General features: G+C 60.8%; 1 protein-coding gene across 2 annotated transcripts in view; it reads right to left on the bottom strand.

The window, feature by feature from the left end:
• Positions 1-13,985, bottom strand: part of NAV1 (neuron navigator 1) — a 76,642-nt gene that overhangs the window by 27,020 nt on the left and 35,637 nt on the right. For both annotated transcript variants that reach the window (XM_065649482.1, XM_065649484.1), the window contains exons 5-6: positions 5,827-5,929; positions 1,511-1,876 (exon numbers count right to left, since the gene is read on the bottom strand). In XM_065649482.1, coding sequence (XP_065505554.1) covers positions 1,511-1,876; positions 5,827-5,929 — 469 coding nt within the window. The remainder of the gene's footprint in view (positions 1-1,510; positions 1,877-5,826; positions 5,930-13,985) is intronic.

The raw sequence follows: 13,985 nt of genomic DNA, 5'->3' as shown, positions 1-13,985 counted from the left end.
GCCCCAGGAGGGTCCTGCCGGGGCTGCTCCTGCCTGCACTCTGCCCCTCCATCACGGCCCCTGCCTGCACCCTGCCTGCACCCTGCCTGCTCGGTCGCTGATGGAGACGAAGCGATGCTCAGGTCAGCCCCTCCCAGCAGCGCCTCCGCAGCCAAGGGCACCCCAAGGTTATCTGCCTGCACGAGCAGCTCTCAGATGAGCCAGGAAGAAGACGGGGAGCAGCAGAGACCTTCACCCCCCCAGCCACACCTGCTGTGGCCCCAGCCATCCAGGGCAGCCCCAAACCACCCCATTGCCCATCGCACCCCACGGTCCGGTGGCCACTGACAAAAGGTGGTGATGTGCCACCTCTGGCTGCCCCCAGGAGGGGACCACACTGTGCCAGCACAAGGCACCGCTGTTCACAAGCACGGGGCAGCCCCCCAAGGCCACCCCACATGCCTGTGAGGAGGACGGATCTGATGCTCGTGGTGCCACAGGCATTTTTGCCCCCAAGCTGGAGGATCACAGGGGCAGAGACCAGCACAGGCAACCCTCAGTGTCCCCCTTGTCACCGTCACATGCCTCAGGGCCACATCTGAGAGCAGGACGGGTGTGAAGCCAGGGGCTGTGCTCTGTCCCGCAAAGAGCTGACGTGACTACGGCCACCCCAGGAGGGCTGGAGCTGCACTGTCAGGAGGCCAAATACCTCCTCCTGCTCTGGGACAACTCGAATGCTGGAGTTATTTATTTTCTCCTGTGCTGAAACAGGAAACCTCCAACATGCTGAAACCCCGGACCCCCGCCAGAGCCAGGGGCACCTCAAGAGTGCAGCAGGAGCAGGATGCATCTGGGAAGAAAATGCAAGCCCGGGGCGAGCTGGGTTGCGCCGACCCAGCAGGAGATGTCCCTGGCCCCGCAAGTGAAGGGACAGAGGCCAACGGGACTCCCAAAAGGAGGAGACCCCGCTCAGCAGCACACCCTGCTCCACTCATCGGCAATGACACCTCAGTGTTCCCTGGGGTGCTGAGACCTGACCCACCTGTCCCACCTGTCCCACCACAGGCTACCAGCACTCCCAGCTGGACACAGGACATCCCCACAGTGCCAGGGTTAGAGAGAGAAGCTCAGACTCACTGGTGTGAACTGGGAGAGTGCTCCTGAAGCAGCAGTACTGACTCCAGCAGGGCTCTGGCTCGGGACCTCCGCACCCACACACCAGGTGCCCTTCTCAGCCCCTTGCTCTGGGAACACCCAGATCAAGCGGGACGCTCGTGCACGCCGAGAGAGCAATGCCCCAGCTCAGCGGCTCACTGGCCCCCAGCAACCCCGGCTGGCCCAGCATCACCAGCACTGCAAGGGCCATGCTGCCTGGCCAGGGGGAAAGCATCTCTTGGGACGCAGGGACAGGGACACGATCCACACAACCAGACTGGCCATGATCTGTGCACTCCTCCAACCATCCCTGCCATGCCTGGTCCCCCTCCACCAATGGTGAAACCCCCAGGAGAGCCCTGGCACGGGCACTTACCCTGTGGTGATGTCGTCATCCTCTGTCAGCGTCTTCCCCATCAGGTCGCTGTCGCTCATGTAGCCTGACTTCAGCTCCACGTCGTCAGTGTCCAGTGCCTCAACCAGCTCCAGGCGGGAGATGTGGCTCAGCTTGCTGGGGCTGCGCATGGGCATGGTGTGCGAGTAGTGCGCCCGCTCCCCGTGCATGTACCAGCTGGGGGTGCCCTCGGAGCGGCAGGTCCCCCCGACCGATGGCGCGTCCCCCGCCTGCAGGCGTGGGCTCGACTGCCCGTAGCGCCAGGACAGCGGGGAGGAGCGGTTGGACAGGCTGGAGACGCTGCGGGGGTTGGCTTCATCGCTGTCGTAGCAGGTCATCTCCAGGGAGCTGCAAGGACGGGGTGCACGGGGGTTAGGGCAGGGCAGGGTGGGCAGCGGAGGTCTGTGCCCTGCATTGCTCCCCCAAAACTGGGGCTGCAAGTGCTCACAAAAGAAAACTGCCCATGTTGAAGAAGCCAGGCAAGGCCAGAGGCTCTGAGGAGCGTGGGCTCAGGGATGCTGCCTGTCCTGGAGCCCCTCCACCTCCGCAAGCAGGGGCCAGTCCCCTCCTGCCCTGCCTGGTGCCAGCACAGTGTCCCACGCTCCAGGGACACCCACACCACCCGCACCCCCAGTGTCTGGGGGTGCCCATCTCTCCCCAGGGACTGTGGAGCGGGATATGGGATGCCATGGGGAGGTCTGTGCCCCAGACACCCCACAGAGGCGATGCACCTTGTGCAGCCACCTCGGGCTGGCTGCAAACATGCTGTCCTCTTATGAAGAGAGACTGGGAGAGCTGGGGCTGTTCAGCTGGAGAAGAGAAGCCGAGAGGGATCTAATCAATGGGATCAGTATCTCAGGGTGGGTGGCAGAGGATGGACCAGACTCTGTTCAGTGGTGCCCAACGCCAGGGTGAGGGGCAACGGGCACAGACTGAAACACAGGAGGGTCCATCGGAACATGAGGAGAAACTTCTTTGCTGGGAGGTGCCAGAGCCTGGACCAGGCTGCCCAGAGCGGGTGTGGAGTCTCCTGCTCTGAGACATTCAAACCCGCCTGGACCGACCTATGTGATCTGCTCTGGGGACCCTGCGTGAGCAGGGCTGGGCTGGGGATCTACAGAGGTCCTGCAACCCAACCAGCCTGGGATTCTGTGAGGGTCCCACACACCACTGGAGACTGGCCTTGGCCCCAACCTGAGTCATGCGGAACCCCACAGAGAGTCATTAGACCAGATGTGCTCCCACATGCCCGGGGTGCTCTTCCTTGGCCATTTCCCAACCAGCATTTCAACTTCCACACCCCAGCATCACCCCAGACACAGGACAGCATGAATTGGGGTGGCACACTGACCCAGGGGACGCGGCAGTGGGCCATGCAGCGGAGCGGAGGCTGAGACTGAAAGGATGCTGAGGGGCAAACCAGGAGCGGGTCCCTGCATCAGCACCCCACACTACAGCCCTGCAGAGTGAATCTCCATGTCTGGACAGGAGGAGACGCCCCCAGACAGCGCTGCCCGGCGTGCAGCTCTCCCAGCCCAGAGGCATCAGGAACGGAGAGTTCGGTTACTCCCCACAACCCTCGGGGTGTATTTTGGGTAAACTGCATGTCAGGGAGTGATGCTGAGACTAAATTTAGACACCAAAAATTATTACTTCTTGGAGCAGCTACTTGGGAACCCACAGCCCTCCACTTGGCTCCAAACATTACTATCAGTGAGCTATTCCCTAGCTCGAATTCAACGTTCCTGCAGAAGCACCAAAAGCCAAACTCCGGCTGCAGTATTGAATTTAAAACAGGGAACTACATAAAAAACTAGGAAGCTTGCTAAAGCGGAACTAAAAGGGGCAGCTAAAAGGGTTTCGTTTTTGTCGGCAGCACAAAGGCTATTTAAGGATGTTCTGCCGGCAGCTCAGAGCAGATGCAAACCACGTCTCCAGGCAGGACGCGAGCAAGCCCCCAAGGAAGCTCCTGCAGCAAAGGCTGCCAGAAGTACGGTGATGTCCTTCAGGAACAAACTTGTGTCCTAGTGAGAGAACAGCAAAGGTTGAGCCCCCAGCTGCTGAGTTGAAGAACAGAGCCAGGAGAACAAGAGAAATTTGAGGAATAGTTTGTGGAAGAATGAAGAGAGAGCCCGAAGCGGCTACGGGGACGCTGGCAATGCAGAGCATCCAAAAGACTGCGGATGACATCCGTGTCGGACACGCTTGTAGGAAGCGTTCCAAAGAGCAAAATTAGTGGGTACGTATGTAATTATGACATACCAGAGAAGAGCTGACACAGCTTTGGGAAAGGAAAATGCAGCTCACAGCGCGGCGGAGCTCCGGAAGGGATGCGGGGAGCCTGCTGCCGAGCGCTCTCACCAAAGGCAGATTAAGCTTCCAAATAAACTCAGCTGCCATGGGGTAAGAGGGAAAATCCTCACGTATTTCAGAACCGCTTACGAGACAGAACACAGGAGTAGGCATCCCTGGGCTATCAATAGTCATTTTTCTCTGTGGCAGGGATCCAGCCAAGGCCTCCACCACGCGATGTACTCATAACTCATCAAGAGAAGGAAGTGATGGCTAATAGTCAAAACCCACCAGCAATACCAATTTAATCACCCTTAATATCCTCACCCTACTTCCTTAAGATCGGGGCTGACGGAGGATTTGCAATGGAGCTGAGTGCTGGGGCGAGCAGGCAGCAGGTGAAGTTTGACACAGATGAATGCCAAGCGAAAGCAAAGCGAATGCAAAGCAAACACAAAGCAGCCCTGATTCGTTGTGAGCAGTGCCAGGCTGCAAACCAGCTCCTACACCCAGCAAAGGGACGGCAGAGCTGTGACGGATAATTCCAGCGAATGGCCAGCTCAGGGAATATCGCTGCAGCCCTGTGCAAAGTTGCAGCGCTCTGCTGCCTCTGGCTCAGAAAAGATCCAGAAAGTGCAGCAAGGCCGAGCAAGGTCTAGACGAGCTTCTCGGTCAAGAATTGCTAAATCAAGCAGGCTGCTTCATCCCGGACAAAGCTGATCGAAGGCCGACACAGAGAAGGCCCATAGTGATGAGCGGTGGGTGAAGCGGGGTGGGTGAAGCTGCTGTTTTTCGCCCATTCTAACACAAAAATGAGGATCGAGGGAGACCACGAGGTGGCAACAAAACACCAGGAGAAGGATGTTCGCCGCCTCCTCAGCTTCCCGGACTGGCTGACACCAACACAGCCTCTCTGCAACGCCCAGGCTTCCAAAAACGGCTGCGGCAGCGGGGTGGGGGCTGCAGGGTGCCCGGGGAGGTGCCCCCTCCGCACCCGCTGGCCCTGGCAGGGTCCGACCCTCAGCCCCGCTCTGGGCAGGGTTCCCCCCTCTGCCCATGGGCTGCCGGGCATTCGGTCAGCTCTGCCTGAGGCTTTCTCCATCATCGACTACAAAGAATGGAGAAACTGAGTCATGGCGGGGATGGAGCCTGTAGTGCAAACCCGCACAGGGGACACCTTCACCTCTGGTTGTCCATGGAGCACTGGATCCAGTTCTGGGCTCCCCAGTTTAGGAAGGACATAGAATTACTGGACAGAGACCAACAGTGGACTATGAAGATGATGAGGAGCCTAGAGCACCTTCTTATGAAGACAGACTGAGAGAGCCGGGGCTGTTCAGCTGGAGGAGAGAAGCCGAGAGGGATCTGATCAATGGAATCAATATCTCAGGGTGGGTGTCAGAGGATGGACCAGACTCTGTTCAGTGGTGCCCAACGCCAGGGTGAGGGGCAACGGGCACAGACTGAAACACAGGAGGGTCCATCTGAACATGAGGAGAAACTTCTTTGCTGTGAGGTGCGAGAGCCTGGGCCAGGCTGCCCAGAGCGGGTGTGGAGTCTCCTTCTCTGAGACATTCAAACCCGCCTGGACCGACCTGTGTGATCTGCTCTGGTGACCCTGCGTGAGCAGGGCTGGGGCTGGGGATCTACAGAGGTCCTGCAACCCCAGCCGGTCTGTCATTCTGTATGGGGACACCCGACCACTGGGAAGAGACCTCACCCCCTGCCTGGGGTCTGGGGGCAACTGGCTGCCCCCTGTGCCAGCACCACCCATCCCCACTGTCCCAGAGCACGCAAGCCAGTGTTGGGCCCAGAGCACCAGGTTCTCCTGCAGCCCTCCACACAACACCCCATGGATTTGGGGGCATCTCTCCAAGCCCCCATGCGCAGGGTCCCCAGCCACGGGGCACAGTCAGCTCCTTCCCACCCACACGGCTGCCCTCGCTGCCCCACGAAGGACACAGCTTGTGGGGAAGGGGTGGGGGGGTCTGGAGTCGGGGCCTCACCTGTGAGACACCTGAGAGCCCCTCAGGCTGGACATGGTTTCCTCCAGGTTCTGCCGAAGGTCCAGCACATTCTGCACCGTCCTCTTCCTCTGGGACTCGGGGTCTGTAGAGAGACAAGGTGGTGACTTTGAAGGGACGAATGGCTCCTGTGCCCCTCTGCCTGCAGCTGTGACCCCCCAGCTCTTGCTATGCCGCTGGGAGGGGACAGGGCACGGCTGGCACTGGGCTGGAGCAGCACCACCACAAAACGCCACCCCTCAGGGTGCTGCAGCCGGGATGGGGGTGTCTGGTCCAGAAAGGATGAGCTGGGAGAGACCACATGGGGCTACAGGACCCACATAGGTGATAGGAGGCCAGCTACAGTCAGATGACCTCCAAACACTGTGACCGTGCTCCACAGGGCCACGTAGGAGCAGCTGTCCTGGAAGAATGTCCCCAAACCTGCCCCTGCACCCTGGGGGTGCTCCGGCCTGGGGACACGGGTGCCGCAGCAGCACTGCTCGGTGTGCAGCCCGCAGGACTGAGGAGATGTCAGGGAGCAGTGCAAGCCAAGCCCTGCCCGGTGCCCGGGGAGAGGTGGCTGCTTCTGCTGGGGCTGGAGCTGCCGGTGGGACCTTCCCACAGGCACACCCCAGGGCTGGAAACCCCCAAGCTCCAGTTGCCCTGGGTCTTCTCCAGGTGTGCACCCCACAGCACGGGCCTGCATGCACACAGGTGTGCACAGCCAAAAATGCACGTGTGCACACGCATACACCTGCACCACAGCCACTTGTGCACACACATGTGTGTACACACATGCACATCCACACACATGTGCACACACACCTGCAAACACATGCACCGCTGTGCACACAAGCATGTGCACAGACACCCCCAGAGACACTCACACACATGTATGCACACACACACATGTACACACACACACGTACACACACACACTGAGGGATGTCCATCCTGGCACAGCCCTGGCAGCACTGCTGGGCTCGGGGCCGCGGCTCCAGTCCCCTACCCGCCCCGCTCGTGTGCCTCCCCGGCATCTAACAGCCGTGCCACCGCGGCTTTGATCCCCGATTTCAAGCCTTTCAGCCGCAGCTTGCCATTGAACCGCAATGACAGCGGGCGCCGGGGATGCTGGATGCAGCTCCTCCTAATGTAACGTGGCAACCAGCACTTTGGGATTTGCGACAGCACCGTGTGAGCCGCAGCGATGCAGGGACCAGGGGGACAGTGGCGGCACACGCCCCTCAGGCTACCTGCAATGGCACGGCCACACGGCCAGCGCAGGAGCAGGGCTCCTGTCCCACTGTCCCCATCGCACACCGATCGCACCGCTGGACATGCCGCAGGCAGCACCCACGGGTGACGCTGCCCTGTCCCCGGGCTCTGCTCACCCACCGGCCCGGGCAGCAGCACCTCGAACCGGTGAAGCAGCTCCGATTTACGCATGACCTGGGAGGTGGTGACAGGCGGGAACAGCCCCGATGAGACAGGTTAAATCAAGCAGGTTAAAGCCAGTTGAAGATGAGGGTGAGGGCTGGCGAGTCCACGGGGCACATGCCATCACGTAAGGATACCCGGCCCTGCGTGTCGGGTCACGCTGGTCCAGCTCCCAGAACAAGGCTTAGCAGGAGGCAAGTCTGAACTTGTTATTAAATCTTCATTGTGGCCAGTGCGTGTTGGAGGAGTTAATCAAAGCCACGGACCTCTGACCGGTGCCCCAGAGCTGCAGGATGGGCTGTGCAGGCAGGAAGGGCAGAGGACAGAGGGCTGGAGCAGACAGGGCTGGGGCACAGAGGTTTGGGGGGCCCTTGGTGCCAGGTCGGCACCCACCCTGCGCTGCGGCTGGGACAAGGGGACCCTGGGCCCTTCTGGCGGGACAGGCAGAACGGGCCATGTTGGCAGATCAGGGGCACCCCAGCGCTGCCAGGTCCTGCCCCTGGGCTGCCTGGAAAGATGGATTTTCAGGCTCGAAATGGCAGAGCAGGAACGTGAGGCCAAGCCCGCTGCTGCCACACGCGCAGGCTGAGGGCAGTGGAAGGTTTTGCAGGGGCGGCACGTCCAAACCTTAGGGAGGAGCGATGAAACACCCACTGGTGTCCCCGGGTGGGACTCAGCACCCTCAGCTCCTCCATCCCGGCTGTTTTTGGTGGGTGCTGCCCGCCTGCAGCCCGGCTGTCGCAGCCAGGGGTGACACACACACACCCCGCAGCGCTGTGTCCCCGTGGGCTCGGGACAGAGAGGGCTGGGATGGAAGAGACACTGCTGTGCCCTGGTGCCACCAGCAGCTCCCACCCCTGCCAGCTCCCTCCTCGCCAGCACGGCTCCCTCCCAAAAACACCCCGGCTGCCTCCCAGCCATTCCCCGGGCACAAAGCCAGCGCTTGGGCCTGGAGCTGCCTCCTCCCCCGGGTCGCTGCTGCAGACACCCCATCCCGAGGAGCAGCGGGGCCAGGCATCCCCAGCCACCTCAACAGAGGGGCTGGCACATGGGTGTCACCACCCCCTGCACCCCGCTGCTGCTGGGGGACCCCCGCAGCAAGGGCTCCCAGGGACCCAAGGGAAGAAGAAGCACCCAAGGGCTCAGGGGCCGGCGTTTCAAGGCGATGGCACTGACCCCTGTCCCCATCGGCCATCCATGCCTGGCCCCCAGCTTTTGGGCGACTGCAGGTCACTCTGTCGCCCCAGGAAAAGCAGCAGCTCTCACCTGGGAAAAAGCCAAACTGAGACTCGAGTAGCTGCTCACCCACCTCTGGCACATGCCCCATGGGCTGTGTCACTGCCAGCACTGAAGTGCCACCGCCTGTCCCCGCTGTGCCGGGCCAGGACAGTGACAGCAGGGCCCCCCGCAGCCTGTTTTCCAGGTGCAGCGGGGGGACGGGGCTGTCTCGGGGCTGGCTGTGCTGCCACATGCCGGAGCTGAGCCGAAACCGGAGCCGCTGGGAGAGGCTGGAGTGTGGGAACGGCAGGAGTGAGCTGGATTCCTCCCCGCATCGATTTAGCAAGCTTCCCGCAGCCAGATGTTTCCAGCTGCCGGAGCGGAGAGCAGCGGGGACGGCTCAGCCTGTGCCTTGGCAGGGTCAGTTGGACACGCTGCCCCAGCCAGGCTCATTTCCCCGGCAGCAGCGGCTGGGACATGTCCTGCAGGCTCGGGGACCGGCCGTCCCCTCCGTCCCAGCTCCAGGCTGCCTTGCAGCCCCGTTTGCAGCTCCCTGTTGGCTCTTGCAGGCTCCATCCTACTGTCACGGAGCAAAGGGGCTGTGGCTCCGGCCCTGTGCTTCTCCAGCCCGGCCACGCAGCACTGAGACACAGCCACTGTCCCCAGGCCCTGCGCAGGGAGGTCACCAGGCTCCCCCCTGTGCCAGGCTGGGTCTAAGCCACCCTCACCAGCTCTGTCCTGCAGCCCCACTTGGGCAGCTCTCCCGGCCACCCCAGCCCCCACTGCTGCTCCTTTCTTAACCGAGTGCTCAGCGCTCTCTCCAATGTCAGCAAACACAATACGGCTCTGCTTCACACATGGGGAAACTGAGGCAGGAAGCCCTAGCCCACCCCAGCGTCTGCCAGCGCTCTCCTGCACGGCTCCATCGCCTGCCTTGCTGTTAAACGCGGGCAGTGCTGCCCACGACATGACGGCGGGTGCCGGCACAGTGACCTGGCATCGTGGGTGACCAGTCCCAACCGAGGCGCTGCCCATCGCCCCCTCTCCTGCCCTGCATAGTGGGGAAGCAGCAGGTACCATCGTTGAGAGAAGGAGCATCGGCGAGGCACGATGCAGGGCTGGAGGCAGCCAAGGAGTAGGAAGAGGAGGAGGAGGAAGGAGGGAGCTGCGCTGCGAAGGGCTGACTCAGGGCAAGGCGCTGCGGGTCTGACTGGGCCAGGCTCAGCAAAGCCAGGCCTGGAGGAGAGTGGGGAGCTCCAGGCTGAGCCCACATCCAGCCCTTCCCGGCATCCCCAGGAGCGAGCGGGGGCAGCTCCTCTGCCTGCACAACGGGGCGCAGCCGACGTGGCCAAGTACGTCAAGGAATGAGGAAATCATCGACTCCAAACGGCTCGTGACAGCTCGTTTCAAAGGAGCATGTGGCCAACAGCTCCCGCCAGGGCCAGGCGGAGCCGTGTCTATGGACACGTGTGCCCCATGTGCCTTGGCACGGAAACTCGTGTGTGTGTGTGTGTGTCACCCCAGCGCTTGTTTGCATCATGCGTGCGTTCATGTGCGGGCCATGTGGTGGCAAAACCCCTCCGTCTGCAGAAAGGTGCATGTGTGCATGTGCACACCCGTGTCCATGACCTCGCACACGTGCCCACATGCACATATGCCGGCACGAGGATGGCAGCAGCCAACACCGGCACGAGCGCACCAGGCTCTCGTGGATGTACCGTCTGTGCCCATGTCCACATGCACAGCATGAACATGGTGCTTGCATGCATGTTCTCTTGCCCCCTGTGACCCAATCTGTCTCGTTTCAGAAGATCAGATTCGGAAAGGACTCCTGGCGACCCAGTAAAGATTTTAATGGCAAATGCGAACTTGCTGTAAACGGCCTCGTGGTGCTTCTGAGTCATTATGGTGGGCCCCGATTACACAGTAGCTGCAACAAATTTCCCCAGGCCGTGAGACATTTTTAACTGGTTGCTCAATTCCTTCCAGCGCATTGAAAAATACACTAATAAACTCTGCAATAAAAACCATTCTCCCGGGGCCGTGAGGCTCCTCCAGCCCAGCCGAGCTCCCCGGCCCCATAAACCCTCATGCAGATACACCCGTCTCCCACCGTGCTGTCTCAGCCCGTGTTTCCCGCTGCGTTCATGAATGAATCCGCCCAGGCGTCATTTTGCTGGTATTTTCCTTGCAAACCCTCCGTTCTGGCACCAGGCGCCCAGCACAGTCGGGCTGCTGGCCCGAGGGGAGACCCGAGATCCCGAGCCTGGTGCAAACCTTGCGAGCACTGCGGGTTCCCAGCTCACACCCCGCACGGTGCAATTTGGTTGCCGGCGCCTTGGCGTGCCAGCGGAGTCTTTCCATATGGAGGAAAATGGGTTCATCTTGCATTTCTTACATCCAGCTCTGATTCATGCTCCTCGACGGCTGGGCAGGGGGATGGTCACAACCTGCGATCCTTATCCTTGTGGCTTAATTAATTCTTGTCCTCTCGCCTAACAGCTACCAAACAGGCTAAATGAGCAGCGGAGATGGCTAACAGGGCTCTGTGGGGTGACTGCCTGGTCCACAGTGTTTGCTTCCACCATCGGCCTCATTCTCCAGCCCAGACCCATCCCTGCAATCCCCGCATGCTCCCCGCAGGGATGTACTGGGACCCCCAAAACCACCCGTCTTTCTCAGGAGATGCCCCAGCGCACCCAAGCTAGGCAGAGCACGTCCCCCCCACCCAGGAGGGCATCTCACCCTTTCCTGGAAACCCATTGCCCCTCCCTGTCAGAAGGCAGCAGGTTCATTAGCACTCCCATGGTTTAATTGCCAGGGGCTCCTTGGTGTCTCCCACAGCAGTGTCAGGAGTGGGTCCGGCTCCCTGAGGTGCAGGGACAGGGCTGAGAACCCCGTGCCATGCAGCACCCTGGTGACACCGTACCTGGTACCCGCACGGTTGACTGGCACCCCTGAAACACCCCAGACATACGGATGGGGAGAAGTGTGGCCACCATTCCCACAAGAAGGCAGCAGCCCCCAGGCTGGCGGAGCTGGAGGTGGGATGCAGAAGCACAGCCTCCTGCCAGCGGGCACTGGGGACATGCAGGGGACGCCGCGGACACCTGAGGACAGGTCCCTGTCCCCAGCCAGGGCAGGCTGGGCTCCCAGCTTGCTGCCACCCCGCACGTACCCTGTGCAGGCTGTGGGGAGGAGACTGGACACAGCCCAGCATGTCCTGCGCTCACCCTCGGCCGAGGGAGGAAAGGCCAAGCAGCAAAAGTTGGGGAGGCAATGGGGTTACAGTGTGCAACACCAGCAGGGACAGTGTGACACACACAGCGCCAGCCCCTGCGGGGACACAGCCAGAGAAGCAGTGGCAGGACCCTGCTTTGGGACGGCCGCCCCATGTCTCACACCCTGCTGGGCCCTTCTGCGAAACAACCGAGCTCTGCAGGAGGCTCCAGAGGTGGCTGCGGCAGGGAAGGAACCCCTTCCCCTGCCCGTACCCGCCGTCCCCATCACCACAGACCCCACCGTGCGTGGGGCCCAACAGCTCCCCACTGGGATGCAAGAGCAGAAAATTAGCAGCGGTGACAGGCTGAGACTTCAGCCGAATCAGCACTGCTGGGGCGAGCGCTGCTGCTAAGCCTAGCGAATCGCTGCTCGTAACGAGGGCAGGGCTGAGAGACCTGGAATCTGGACCCCGTCTGGCTCCAGCCAGCCAAGCTTTTAAAAGGGTTTCAGACTTTCTCAGGCTAAAGCAGCCATAAATCTACTTAATTGGGTCTCTCCCATACGCAAGTTTCCAAGTGAACCCACTGGAGAGATCCAGACCGGGCCCCCAGCCCATTTGCGGGTTATTCTTTCAATGGATGCTGTGCTTGGCCCTAAACCACCCCACCTGCGCATCCAAATTACAGCTGCTTTTTCAGCAGCGAGAGCCTCTGGCTACTCCATGTCCCGTGCATCCCACCTCCGCACCGTCCTCTGCTCTCCTGATGAACCGGGAGAGCCCCAAATCCCCCGTGTCGGGGCAGCCCCTGTTCGCTGCACATCCCTGTGCTGCAGCCGCCTCCAGAGCTGCTCTGGGGAAGCACTGGATGAGCTGGGAGCATCCCTGTCCCAGCACGGTGTGTCTCCAGAATAACCCAGAGGAAACGCCTCTGCAGTTTGGGAAGGAGCGGGGTGGCAGACGGCGGGTGGATGGGCCGGATCCCCGCACCACAGGGCGCCCTAAACACACAAGCACGGTTACACCAACTCCTCGGGCACACGGAGACGGCGTCACTTGTGGTCACTGCACCTGGGATCTGTCCTGAGCTGGGGACATTGCAGTGCAGGGTCAGGCTGGCCAAGCAGCGCTCCGTGCCTCAGTTTCCCCCCAGAGTCTGCTGTAACCCCAAGGTTTAGTGTTACCAGGGTGTACCAGCAACGCGGCACAGCTCAGCCCAGCCTGGGGACCTCAGGAGCCCCAAATGCTCCGCACATGACACCTTTAATGCAGCCACCAGCAGGCGATTAAGGCGACACCGCAAACCCTGTGCAAAAAAAAAAAAAACCACACACACCAAGAAGTGAGGAGAAAACAAAAAAAAAATAGAAAAACCAACCCCATGGCGAGGCAGAAGGTGCAGACGGGCCCCACTCGGAGGCCCCGGAGGGGTTCACGCTCCCCACGTGTCACCAGACGAGGGTTGGACATTGTGGAAATTCAAAATTCCAGATGGCTCTTTTTGGGTGGTGTGGTTTTTTTTTTTTGCCTTGCCTCATTTCCAAGGCAACAAGACTCGCTGTCATCTGCTAGTTGCCATAGAGATTTCACCTGATTCTGCTTCAGCGGAAGAGAAAGCCGGGCTCGCTGGCTGCCGCCGAGGAGCCACGAGCCGCGACCGCCTTCAAACTTACTGGGAAGAGCAGAGATAAATGGGGCTTTATACCAAGGAGGCAATGGGCTGATTCAGAGGATCAAAGGAAGGAACTGCGGGTTTCTATAGCACAAATCAGCCCTTCACTTAACTGCTTCGGTGCCCTCCAGATGTGCCCTACATCTGGGGACATCACCAGCCCCCACCCCAAGCTTTGCCTGGCGCAGAAGGGGGACGTGGGCGCAGGGAGAATCCTGCACCTGCTTCTGGCTGTGATTTGAGGAGCAAGCAGGGATCCCACAGCGTGACGGAGGGCATGGGGCTGATGACCAGTCACGGCCACTTCCTTCCTTCCACAACCACCCTCCCTTGATGTGCACAACCCTTCTCCAAGCCCCCACAGCCCAGAGAGTGAGCGAACCAAGGGGGACACGGGGCGAATGCAGAAGCAGCCAGGGAGGAGCGACACCCTTGGGTGAGAGTGGAGATCATAGAATCATTTTGGTTGGAAGACACCCTCCAGATCATCAAGTCCAACCGTTCCCCCAGCCCTGGCACTGCCCTGTGTCCCTGAGAACCTCATCTCCATCTGTCCAACCCCTCCAGGGATGGTGACTCCAGCACTGCCCTGGGCAGCCTGTTCCAATGCCC

Source organism: Caloenas nicobarica, chromosome 21 (genome assembly GCF_036013445.1).
Source record: "Caloenas nicobarica isolate bCalNic1 chromosome 21, bCalNic1.hap1, whole genome shotgun sequence".
Lineage (NCBI taxonomy): Eukaryota > Metazoa > Chordata > Aves > Columbiformes > Columbidae > Caloenas > Caloenas nicobarica.
The sequence above is the reverse complement of the archived record's forward strand: the minus strand, read 5'-3'. Positions and strand labels throughout refer to the sequence as shown.